At 34.8% G+C, this 12449-nt stretch overlaps 3 protein-coding genes and 1 non-coding gene across 4 annotated transcripts; 3 read left to right on the plus strand and 1 right to left on the minus strand.

The window, feature by feature from the left end:
* Positions 1–1552: 1552 nt before the first annotated feature.
* On the minus strand, positions 1553–2296 carry LOC116122477. Its single transcript, XM_031408317.1, has 2 exons — positions 1885–2296; positions 1553–1773 (listed from the first exon to the last, which is right to left on the minus strand). The coding sequence occupies exons 1-2, from the start codon at positions 2294–2296 to the stop codon at positions 1553–1555; spliced, it is 633 nt and encodes a 210-aa protein (XP_031264177.1).
* A 594-nt stretch (positions 2297–2890) lies between these two features.
* LOC116122482 lies at positions 2891–2997 on the plus strand. Its single transcript, XR_004126908.1, has one exon. It is a non-coding gene; the product is annotated as a small nucleolar RNA R71 (small nucleolar RNA).
* Positions 2998–6500: 3503 nt separating this feature from the next.
* Positions 6501–7662, plus strand: LOC116122478. The gene is made up of 3 exons (XM_031408318.1): positions 6501–6823; positions 7173–7265; positions 7425–7662. The coding sequence occupies exons 1-3, from the start codon at positions 6501–6503 to the stop codon at positions 7660–7662; spliced, it is 654 nt and encodes a 217-aa protein (XP_031264178.1).
* Positions 7663–7953: 291 nt separating this feature from the next.
* LOC116122479 lies at positions 7954–12074 on the plus strand. The gene is made up of 6 exons (XM_031408319.1): positions 7954–8288; positions 8638–8730; positions 8890–9123; positions 9823–9925; positions 11178–11407; positions 11543–12074. The coding sequence occupies exons 1-6, from the start codon at positions 7966–7968 to the stop codon at positions 11766–11768; spliced, it is 1209 nt and encodes a 402-aa protein (XP_031264179.1). The 5' UTR covers positions 7954–7965; the 3' UTR covers positions 11769–12074.
* The last annotated feature ends 375 nt before the right edge of the window (positions 12075–12449 follow it).

Raw genomic sequence — 12449 nt, forward strand, 5'->3', positions numbered from 1 at the left:
TCACTAGCATCACACGTCAATTTAAATGGAAAACTCCAGTCAGGTGCCACCATAATTGGTGATGTGACAAGCTTCTCCTTCAGAATGAGGAAGGATTGCAAATAGTCAGCATTCAAATCAAAAGGAGTATCTTTAATTAATAAATTAGACTGAGGCATTGAAATTTTAGAAAAATCTTTAATAAATCGTCTGTAAAATCCTGCGTATCCAAAGAAACTCCTCACGGCCTTCATTGATGTAGGTGGGGGTAATTTTTCAATCACTTCCACCTTTGCATCCACTTCAATCCCCCTTTGGGAGATTTTATGATCCAAAACTATTCCTTTGTGCACCATAAAATGACACTTCTCCCAATTTAAAACTAGGTTAGTGTCTTTACATCTTTGTAAAACTAAAGCCAAGTTATTCAAACATGCATCGAAAGAGGAACCAAAAACTGAAAAATCATCTATAAAAATTTCAAAAAATTCTTGTACCATATCATGAAAAATAGACATCATGTATCTTTGAAAAGTGGCAGGTGCATTGCATAAACCAAAAGGCATCCTCCTAAATGCAAATGTGCCATAAGGACAAGTGAGAGTGGTTTTCTCTTGATCCTCTGGAGCTATAGCTATTTGGTTATACCCAGAATACCCATTAAGAAAACAATAAAACTCATGCCCAACAAGTCTCTCTAACATCTAATCAATAAAGGGTAAAGGGAAGTGGTCTTTCCTAATGGCATCATTTAATTTTCTATAATATATGCACACTCTCCAACCTGTGATTGTCCTAGTAGGTATCAATTCGTTATTTTCATTTTTCACCATAGTCATACCTCCTTTTTTCGGTACTACTTGAACAGGACTTACCCATAAACTATCTGAGATAGGGTTGATAATACCTACATCGAGTAGTTTAATCACCTCTTTCTTTACCACTTCTTGCATGCTCAGGTTGAGTCTCCTTTGAGGCTGAACTGTCGGCTTGTAGCTGTCTTCCATGAGAATTTTGTGCATGCAAATCGAAAGATTTATTCCCTTTATGTCAGCTATTGTCTAGCCAAATGCTCCTTCAACACCCTTCATAATTTCTCTTCCATCAAACCTATTAAAGAAGATGAAATAATAACAGGTAAAGAAGAAGACTCATCAAAAAATACATATTTTAAATGAGTAGGTAAGGGTTTCAGTTCAAGATTTGGTGGCTCTTCAATTGAGGGCTTTGTTCGAGACAATATTGGCCTTTCCAATGTTTTAGATTTTTGTCGCATGACCCTTTTATAAGGTGGATTGGCTTCCAAACTTGCTACAATCTCAATTAAGTGCTTATTCTCCCTTCCATCTTCTTTTGAATCAACCAAGCAAGTTTCCAATGGATCTTTATACCTGTTATCTTGAAAATACTCACGAACCAAAGGATCAAAAGCATCAATTCTAAAACATGTGTTATCTTCTAAAGGGTGTTTCATAGTTTTAAAAACATCAAATGTTACTTTTTCATCTCCTACCCTAAGAATTAACTCACCTCTTTGCACATGAATTAATTCCTTACCTGTGGCTAAAAATGGTCATCCTAGAATGAGAGGTATCTCAACATCTTCTTCCATGTCCAACACAAGAAAATCTACAGGAAAAATAACCTTATCTACCTTGACAAGCACATCCTCCACAATAACTCTTGGATATTTAATTGATCTGTCAGCCAGCTGTAGAGATACTATGGTGGCCCTTGGTTTTCCAAGTCCCAATTTCCTGAAAACAGATAATGACATTAAATTAATGCTAGCACCTAAATTACATAAAGCTTTGGAAAAGGAAAGTGAACCAATAATGCAAGGTATTGTAAAACTCCCTGGATCTTTTAATTTTGGTGGCAATTTATTTTGCAAAATTGCTAAACATTCTTCAATGAGTTTTACTGTTTCTCGCTCTTCTAGTTTTCTCTTGTTGGAAAGGATCTCCTTCAAGAACTTTGCATAGCTAGGCATATGAAGAAGAGCATCTGCAAATGGAATATTAATATGCAATTTCTTAAAAATATCTAAAAATTTTGCAAATTGCTGATCAACTTTCTGCTTCTTCAATGCAAGAGGGAAAGGAGGTTGAATCTCTATCTTCTTAGGTTCAAGCAACTTTTTAGCAATGTTGTCTAGTTGCATTTTAGGTGCTTCCTCTTTCTCTTGCTCTTTATGCCCAATTTCCTTTTCACTTTTTAGTGTAATTGCCTTCACATGCTCATTGGGATTATTCTCTGTGTCACTTGGCAATGTTCCTTGAACTCTCCTTGATATCAAATTCACCAACTGCCCCATCTGAGTCTCCAAATTTCTGATCGAAGCTTCTTAATTATGAAATCTTGTTTCAGTGGAGCTTACAAACTTCGTCACTAGTTCCTCCAAATTGGGCTTCTTTTCTTGAAGAGGAAAACCCGAAGTGGTGGTTTCACGGCATTTTGATTGCTTCATTAAAAATTTGGGTGATTCAACCAACCAGGGTTGTAAGTACTGGAGTAGAGGTTATTCTATTGTTGCCTGTGAAAAATACCAACAGAATTAGCACTTTTAGCATAATTAGCAAACGGATTACCTACCTGACATTCATTGCTAGGATGGTTACCTCCACATAGATCACAACTAATGCTTTTCACTTGTATGACTGGGGCACTCATATTATCAATCTTTTTGTTCAATGCTTCTAATTGAGCAGAAATTGTTGTAATAGCGTCCATTCCATATAATCTTGCAACCTTCCTTTGTGGCACTCTATCTGACTGCCACTGGTAACTGTTTGAAGCCATCTCATCCAATAATTCATATGCTGCTTCTGGTGTCTTCTTCATTATAGTGCCTCCTGAAGTTGCATCAATTATATAACGGTTAGTAGGAATTAAACCATTATAAAAAGTTTGTCCATGATGCGGGCATTTCCTCAACAACTCTCCGTAATGCTCCCATGCTTCATATAATGACTCTCCATCTACCTGCATAAAATTAGTGATATCATTACGCATCCTCGCAGTTTTAGAGGGAGGAAAATACTTAGCTAGAAAGCGTTGAGCCAATGCATCCCAAGTTGTAATAGATTCTGCAGGCAAAGAATTTAGCCAATTCTTGGCTTTATCTCTCAATGAAGTCTTAATCTAATTGCATCGTCTGTGACACCATTCTACTTGAATGTATCACATATCTCCAAGAAATTTCTAATGTGAGCATTTGGATCCTTGTGGGCTAAACCACTGAATTGACAGGCTGACTGAATCATCTGAATAATTGTAGATTTAATTGCGAAGTTATTTGCTACAATGGTTGGCCTCCTAATGCTAGAAGAAGTGCCACTCAATGGCGGCATTGCATAATCCATTAAAGATTGTGGGGTTGCAGCTTCTGCGAGATTCTCCAAAAGTGGAATCACTTTATTATTATTATTGTTGTCGTCTGTCATGTTCCTTGCTTGCCTTTTTCTCAATGCTTATAGTGTTCTCTGAATTTCTAGGTCAAAAGGTTCAAGAATCTCTAATCTTCGTCTAGTGTGTGTCATACACTAGAAAATATGAAAACAAGAAAACTTGAAAAAAAATTATATATGTATATAAAAAAATGGAACAAGATCTAAAGTAAAGCTAAACTAATGATTTCAATATTGCCTAATTGCAATCCTCGACAATGGCACCAAAAACTTCTTGTGTCGTTTGAAACAACTACTAGCAAGTGCACTAGTCTCAAGTAATATAGTATAACAAAGTACAGGTTATTGCATAAACAAGTATTGAAATGTTAATTAGACTTAACTTTATCTAGATAATCAAAACTTAGAAATGTGATCTTTAAAACTGAAAATATCAATAGCTAAAATATTAGAAACGGACGGTTGCAAGAAAACTAAACTTAAGAATTCAATGAGAGAAATAGCTAAAACTTCAGGCTCATCTATAACTTCTTTGCACCCCTCAATTTATTTTGGTCAATGAATTTATTTAATTAATGTGACAACGGGATTTCCTAGGTTCACCAATATTCTTTCTCAAGCAATATGAATTCCACTTCTATCTCACAACCTAGATATCTCTATATAGATTTAATGAAATAGACGAGCATTAATCTTTATGAAATCCTTTAGCTTTCAGCACAAGTTAATCCTGCCTATGACTATTGCATGTATCAATTCATATATCTCTATATCCAATTAATCCATGACCTATATTACTAGAGCACTCATGTGATATCTCCTCTGTGTCTCAATCACACAAAACAATGCTATCAAAAATTGATCAGGTTCCTAATAGCATTAAGCACATAATATAAGCTCATCATTAGAAAAATAATTCAATGACCATAGAGCAAAAGATTGATCACAGATCTATAAATAGACTAACCCTAGTCTTAGCTTGAGAAAATTAGTTCATAATAAAAGAAATAAGAGCAGAATTCAAGAAATAAATCATATTGAAAAAGTAAAAACAAACTCTGTGATGAATTTTGTTCTTGATTCTCATTTTTCTTTTGTTACACAATAAGCTTTCTCCAAAAATAGGCAAAATTCGGCCTCTAACAAGTAATCTCAACCACACTTAAATACCCAAAAGAGTCATAAGAAAACAAGAAAAGAAAAACTAAAAAAAAAAAAAAAAAAACTCTAAAAGTGTCCAACACGGCCCTGGCCGTGTCCAAATGTATGTCACCACGGCCTAGGCAATGGTGCTTCCTATCCTTGATATTTTATTCTCATTCCACCACCATGGCCGTGGTGAACCGCCAAGGCATGGCCATCGCCTTCAAAATTGTAAGCTAATCTTAATTTCTTCAAGCTTTGAATCCCAATTTCATTCATTCTAATGCTCCAATCTACTCAATTAAAGCCTGAAAATCACAAAAATTCTCCAAATCAATAGCTGATCATTTACATCTCAAACTTAACGAAAATTAATATCAAAACAAAGGAAACAAATGAGAAATTAACTAGAAGGCTATAAAAACAAACCTAAAAAGACTAAATTTATGCAACTTATCAGGCTATCATAGTTTGACCCCATTTTTTGTTCAATATGTTAGGATTTATTTGGTTGAAAAACAAGTCTGTGTAATAGATATTTACTGTTAACTTTTATACAGGTGTTCAGTTGCGTTCTTATAATGCTAATAAGATATTTCAATCATTTTATTGTCAATACTAACATAATCCTCTTATTACAATCATTTCAAAAAATAAATTACACATGCCTGAACAAATATGACTATGTACACGAAAATCAGATGTGTGTAGTTCCTTTTAGATGCATGTTGTTGCCTAATTTTTTGAATTTCAGTTTGCATCTCACCATGCAAGTACTCTATTGTGAATATCAATTAAATCCTCTTCATGTTTACCCTCTGCCTAATGTGAATATAAATTAATTTTTTATATTGCTTGATTCACTTCTTGTAACACTTCTCAGAGTTTTCGTTTTGCTTTGTAATGGGTAAAGCAAATTTGAGTTTTTGATGAACTGATATGGAGATGAGGAGAGGTTTGTGGTGTTGTTAAACTTGAAGGCCAAAAAGTTTTTAAAGTAAAAAAAACAATAATATATAGTGGCATTTTAGTCATTGCAGTGTAATCATTTAGTAATCTGTATTCTGTAGCCCGTCAAATTCTTGCCAACTGTCTTCATCTAATATGAGGAATTTTCGGTATTTCTAGCCTTATATAAGGTTAAAATGGTCTACAAAATATAATTACATTAAGAGAAGGGTATAATTGTCTTTTCTGGATCCGACACTTTTTTAATGGCAAAAGTAAAACCAAGCGGACCATCAACATCGGGGGTTACCTACAATTAAATTTTTTTCTCTGTGCTATCTGTAATTTCGAAAATATACGAGGGTTTTACGTCTATATACAAAACTATATAAAGCCCAGGCCCAGAGTTAAAAATATACACAAGGAGATTTGATATATAACAAATCTATAATAGGCATGGCAATGGGGCGAGAAAGGGTGGAGATTTTATTCGCTATACCCATCCTGTCCTCAAAATCACTTCTCACCCCTTTCAAAATTCTCCTTTCTCACATCAAAGGAGAATATTGGAGATCCGTCCCGTCTGATTAATTTTATATAAATATAAATTAATTTGAACATTATTAAATACAATAATTAATTCTTGTTTACATGATAAACATTTAAATTAATCGTTTAAATATAATTAATTTTACATAAGTATAGGTTAAGGTTCGTTCTTGTTTAATTGTTTAAAGTGAGAGAAATTTGAGAAAATATAGGTTTATATAGGTAAAATAATTATGTAATTAAGTAAAATATAAAAATATTAGTAAAAAATAATATTTTACTGATTATTTTAATACTTAAAAGTTAAAACTTAATAACTGAATTTTTATTTAATAAAGGAAACCTGTGGGAAATTGGTTGTTGACTATGGAAGTATGAAGCCCAAAACTCAAATCTGTAATCAAGCAAAGCCAAGCATCACTCATTTTCTTCTTCTCAGTTGTGGGTTTCTCCCTTCATCCTTTAGCTCCAATGGCGACAACTCCCAAAACCTTGAAGCTGAAGCCAAAACCCAGATCCACAATTTTGATACTCCTCATCTTCTTATCAGTCATTGCGTTTCTTTGCATGTTCTCCGCTCTTTTCTCAATAAATGGCTTCTCCTTCTCTTCTTCATTCTCCCTCAGAAACTTAAAAAGACCCAGGAACAAGAGACAACACACTCTTCATGAAAAGTACTTGTATTGGGGTGGCAGAATTGACTGCCCCGGTAAAGTCTGTGAACCTTGTGCTGGCCTTGGTCATCAAGAATCTAGCCTCAGGTGTGCCCTTGAAGAAGCCATGTTTTTGAAAAGGTAACTTTTTGATTGAAACCCTTTTGAGCTTGTGGGATTTTTCTGTTGAATTGTTTATTTTATTGGGGAATTGAGTCCAGAAAGTTAGGAAGATTAGGTGAATTTGAGTTGCTGATTAGTTTTAGTAAAGAAAGTTAGGGATTTGAATGCTGGGATCTCAGCAGTGGCTTCACATTTGATTATGAGGAACTGAAGTTTAAGTTAAAATTATTATAAGATGTTAAGTGGCACCAGTTTCATTAAGCATCTTTGTTACTATGTAATGAACAGTTGATTGGTTCGTTTCTCTCTCTCTTATCTGTGTATTTTTGTTTAGTGTTTTACTCCTATTAGTTTCTAATTGTTGCAGAACTTTAGTTATGCCTTCTAGGATCTGTATCAATCCGATGCACAATGCGAAAGGCATTCTTCATCAATCTGACAATAAAAGTTCAGAGGAAAGGTAATTTATTGAAGTTTTTTCCCTAAAGTTGGGTGATTTTCCAAAATCAGGTGCATTGTTTTGTGAAAGAAATCTCTATCACTAATGATCTTCTAAACTTATTGTCAGTTGACAAAAAGGAATTGCATAATCTGAACTTGCTTCCTTTTCATATGGTAGGCGGGCAGATAACTCTTGTGCTATTGAATCTTTGTACGATGTGGATCTTATATCTGAAACTGTACCGGTGATTCTAGACGATTCGAAAATGTGGTATCGGGTACTAATGACAAGTATGAAGTTGGGAGCTAGAGGGGTTGCACATGTGGAAGGCGTTAGTCGAGTTGATCTCAGAAATGATACTCGCTACTCAAATCTCTTGCTCATCAATCGAACTGCTAATCCCCTGTCATGGTAATTTGATATATTTTTGTTATGCTGGCTTTCAGTTGCCACCTTTTTGTAAGACTCAGAATCTTATAGTTGGTTTGTCTTAGTAGAATTAAGTAACTGAGTTTGAAAAACCATGTACTTGTCTTTCATTGTAGGTCACTCANAACTTAATAACTGAATTTTTATTTAATAAAGGAAACCTGTGGGAAATTGGTTGTTGACTATGGAAGTATGAAGCCCAAAACTCAAATCTGTAATCAAGCAAAGCCAAGCATCACTCATTTTCTTCTTCTCAGTTGTGGGTTTCTCCCTTCATCCTTTAGCTCCAATGGCGACAACTCCCAAAACCTTGAAGCTGAAGCCAAAACCCAGATCCACAATTTTGATTCTCCTCATCTTCTTATCAGTCATTGCGTTTCTTTGCATGTTCTCCGCTCTTTTCTCAATAAATGGCTTCTCCTTCTCTTCTTCATTCTCCCTCAGAAACTTAAAAAGACCCAGGAACAAGAGACAACACACTCTTCATGAAAAGTACTTGTATTGGGGTGGCAGAATTGACTGCCCCGGTAAAGTCTGTGAACCTTGTGCTGGCCTTGGTCATCAAGAATCTAGCCTCAGGTGTGCCCTTGAAGAAGCCATGTTTTTGAAAAGGTAACTTTTTGATTGAAACCCTTTTGAGCTTGTGGGATTTTTCTGTTGAATTGTTTATTTTATTGGGGAATTGAGTCCAGAAAGTTAGGAAGATTAGGTGAATTTGAGTTGCTGATTAGTTTTAGTAAAGAAAGTTAGGGATTTGAATGCTGGGATCTCAGCAGTGGCTTCACATTTGATTATGAGGAACTGAAGTTTAAGTTAAAATTATTATAAGATGTTAAGTGGCACCAGTTTCATTAAGCATCTTTGTTACTATGTAATGAACAGTTGATTGGTTCGTTTCTCTCTCTCTTATCTGTGTATTTTTGTTTAGTGTTTTACTCCTATTAGTTTCTAATTGTTGCAGAACTTTAGTTATGCCTTCTAGGATCTGTATCAATCCGATGCACAATGCGAAAGGCATTCTTCATCAATCTGACAATAAAAGTTCAGAGGAAAGGTAATTTATTGAAGTTTTTTCCCTAAAGTTGGGTGATTTTCCAAAATCAGGTGCATTGTTTTGTGAAAGAAATCTCTATCACTAATGATCTTCTAAACTTATTGTCAGTTGACAAAAAGGAATTGCATAATCTGAACTTGCTTCCTTTTCATATGGTAGGCGGGCAGATAACTCTTGTGCTATTGAATCTTTGTACGATGTGGATCTTATATCTGAAACTGTACCGGTGATTCTAGACGATTCGAAAATGTGGTATCGGGTACTAATGACAAGTATGAAGTTGGGAGCTAGAGGGGTTGCACATGTGGAAGGCGTTAGTCGAGTTGATCTCAGAAATGATACTCGCTACTCAAATCTCTTGCTCATCAATCGAACTGCTAATCCCCTGTCATGGTAATTTGATATATTTTTGTTATGCTGGCTTTCAGTTGCCACCTTTTTGTAAGACTCAGAATCTTATAGTTGGTTTGTCTTAGTAGTATTAAGTAACTGAGTTTGGAAAACCATGTACTTGTCTTTCATTGTAGGTCACTCATAATATTCTGGGCACTTAATTTTATTATTTTTTTTTTAATAGAAAAGGAAGATATCTTATATTGACATGCTTTATGAATATTTGAATTTGCCTTGTTTGTGTGTTCTTAATGAAAATATGAGGCATTTGATTGATTTGGAGAAAGTGGCCATACTATTGGGAATTTTTTCTTGTTACTAACCTTTGTGTCCTTCTTTTAAGAGCTTAATTGTGACATGTTGCCGTGTACTTGAGTTTAATCAAATGATTGGCTTTGATAATCCTAAATTAGTGTAGTTGTCTCTCTGGTTGACAGTCTTTAACTATCCCATTAAGTTTGAATTGGATCATTTATCTGAATTTACGTTAGTCTTTTCCATTTTAAAAGATGTTGAAGACATTGTTCCTTTTTTTAGCCATTTGTTGTTGCAAAATGCAAGTTGTCGCTATTCTTTATTAACGAGTTAATATTTTGAATGCCTTTGCTTGTTGCAAAATGGAAGTTGTTGCTTTTCTTATGGATGAGTTAAGCTTTTGTATCTTGCAAGTTTTGCACACTAATTATCTTTGTCATTTAGGTTCATGGAATGCAAGGATCGAAAAAACCGGAGTGCTATACTGCTGCCACATTCATTTCTTCCATCAATGGCTGCAGAAAAATTGAGGGATGCAGCTGAACAGGTTTGTTATGTATAATGCCATCAATTTTTTAATTTTTTAAAAGGGGGAAAAGGAAGTTCTTGATTATCTGTGCTAGTGAGAAAACATACCAATGGACTAGTGCTTACATTCCTTGATGCTTTGTGTCATGTAAAATTTTATTTAATAAATAATTTATGAGGTTGTGACTAATTCTGAGGAGCTTTAATACTGTTTTCATAGATGGGGAAGGTGATAAGCTTAATTTCATATCATCCTTATGTAGAGCCGACATTGAACCAAATCAAATATAGAAATTTGTATGACTATATTTTTTTCATAGATGGGGAGGGTGATAAAGTCGGGTTCTCAAGTCATACTTTTGTAGAGTTTGCATTAAATTGAATCTAGTATAGAAATTCATATTACCATCTGTCAAGCCAAGAATGGCATGTTAAGAATTAAGTAGTAAGATCTCGTTGCTTTGGTGGTTTGATGACTAATAAAGAAGGATGGGATTAGTGGCCTGCATATGTGGAGGCAAATAAGATTGGCTCCTGTAGGTTGTAAAATATGAGAACTAATCTTTATGGTTCTATTGAAGTCCGAAGATGTCTGCTAGTTCTACTTGAAAGAATTTATTTATCTCGAAAAGAGAAAAATTAAAGTAATTATTGATGAATTCTAAACCTCATTATTTATTGAAGATATGATTTGCAATATAGTGGAGTAGATTTGGCTTGTCAAATTTGAAGTAGTTGTGTAAAGTAACATTGGCTGATAGTTTGAAAATTTGAAGACATTTCGTTATTTTGGAGGCATGTTTAGGGTGGCCATTATTTGTCAAATTCATCAAGATGCATGTGAAGTCTTCATTTTTAATGTTTTAAAGCATCAAATTAATTGTATAGTATTGCTTCTGGTTAATATGCAGCACAAGAAAGTGGAAGGCGCCAAAGGCGTTAAACTATAGTTGATAACTTTTACCAGTGCCTTATCTATTGCCAACCAAAATTATTTGGGATGAGGGCTGTCATATCTAAAGATAATTTTACATCACTGTTTTTCTGTTATTATGATTGGCCAAGGGAATGGAGGATGATTTAATTTTGATGGATTTGAAAAAAACATATCATATACGTATTTAGACTGGTATTGAAGCTTGCACACTTTAGCAGACTCTGTAATTCTCTTTGCTTCGGCTTTTTTAAGTTTTGGCATTTAGAAAAAGACTACCATAATGCTCATTCCATTTCATAGTTTATTTAGGCCCTGACAAATTTCATGTCTATAGATAAAGGCACTCCTTGGTGATTATGATGCCATGCATGTTCGTAGAGGTGATATACTGAAAACCAGGAAGGACAAGAATGGGGTTGAAAGAACCCTACATCCTCATCTGGACAGGGATACACGCCCAGAGTTTATTCTCTGCAGGATTAAAGAATGGGTTCCACCTGGACGAACCCTTTTTATTGCTTCAAATGAGAGAACACCTGGATTCTTTTCACCACTCTCCGTCAGGTAAATACTCGAGTTCATATAAGGTCTCTAGGAGTTTAATTATTTGAATAATGCTCTAACGTAACATCAAATTTTGGTAAAAACTTTCATGCTGTGGTGAAGTTGACCTTGACTTTTGGTGACTGATATTTGCAGATACAAATTAGCATATTCATCAAACTTTAGTCAGATCCTGGATCCTGTGATTGAGAATAACTACCAGTTATTCATGGTTGAGAGGCTTGTCTTGGTTGGAGCCAAAACATTCATTAACACATACAAGGAGGATGAAAATGATCTCAGCCTGACTGATGATCCAAAGAAGAACACCAAGAATTGGCAAATACCTGTTTATACCATGGATAGAGATCAGGAGTGCTGATATTACATTTACCCGAGTTCCCTTTGTGATTCAACCCACTAGTTTTCCACTGATAGCATGGCACTCGGATGTATGGCCATACTTTGATGCCAAGATATGCACTTACAGTGTGTTATCGAAATGTTGTAGCTTAGTGAGAGAATAAGATTGTGGGTGAAAATGAGAACCTCACGGATTTGTGGTAAAATGTGATACAGGTTGTATGTGCTGTTTAATCATATTCTTTTCAAATTACATAGAAATTGAAATCCATTTTTTTTTTTTATGTACAGCTTTTGGGCACTTGCAGTTGACTGCAATTTTTTAATGAATGATTATGATTCTTTATCTACAGCTTCCAAGTCTGATATTTTCTTGCTGGGTACTTTAGAAGGAAATGTGTGAAGAGTTTTCCTGTTTAAGATCATTTTAAACATGCCATTAGCTAATGTAGTTTGAGTTGGGATGTGTGAATCGAAATCAACCTAAAAACAGCACAAAGGCAACAACCCAGAAGTAAAGCTGAATCTGTTGGGTTTTCTAGTGGTGAAAATATCTCAAATATTATTTGCTGGACATCGAAATAGCCAAGTTTTGCAACCCTCTTGAGCTCTCTTTGCATGAGCTTCTATGACTGATTCTCCAACTTAAGTCAATGTGATATGGATTCTGGACTTCTGCATCTTTAGATCTTCTGTTCTG

The sequence above is a fragment of the Pistacia vera genome, unplaced genomic scaffold (assembly GCF_008641045.1).
Source record: "Pistacia vera cultivar Batoury unplaced genomic scaffold, PisVer_v2 Contig1345, whole genome shotgun sequence".
NCBI lineage: Eukaryota > Viridiplantae > Streptophyta > Magnoliopsida > Sapindales > Anacardiaceae > Pistacia > Pistacia vera.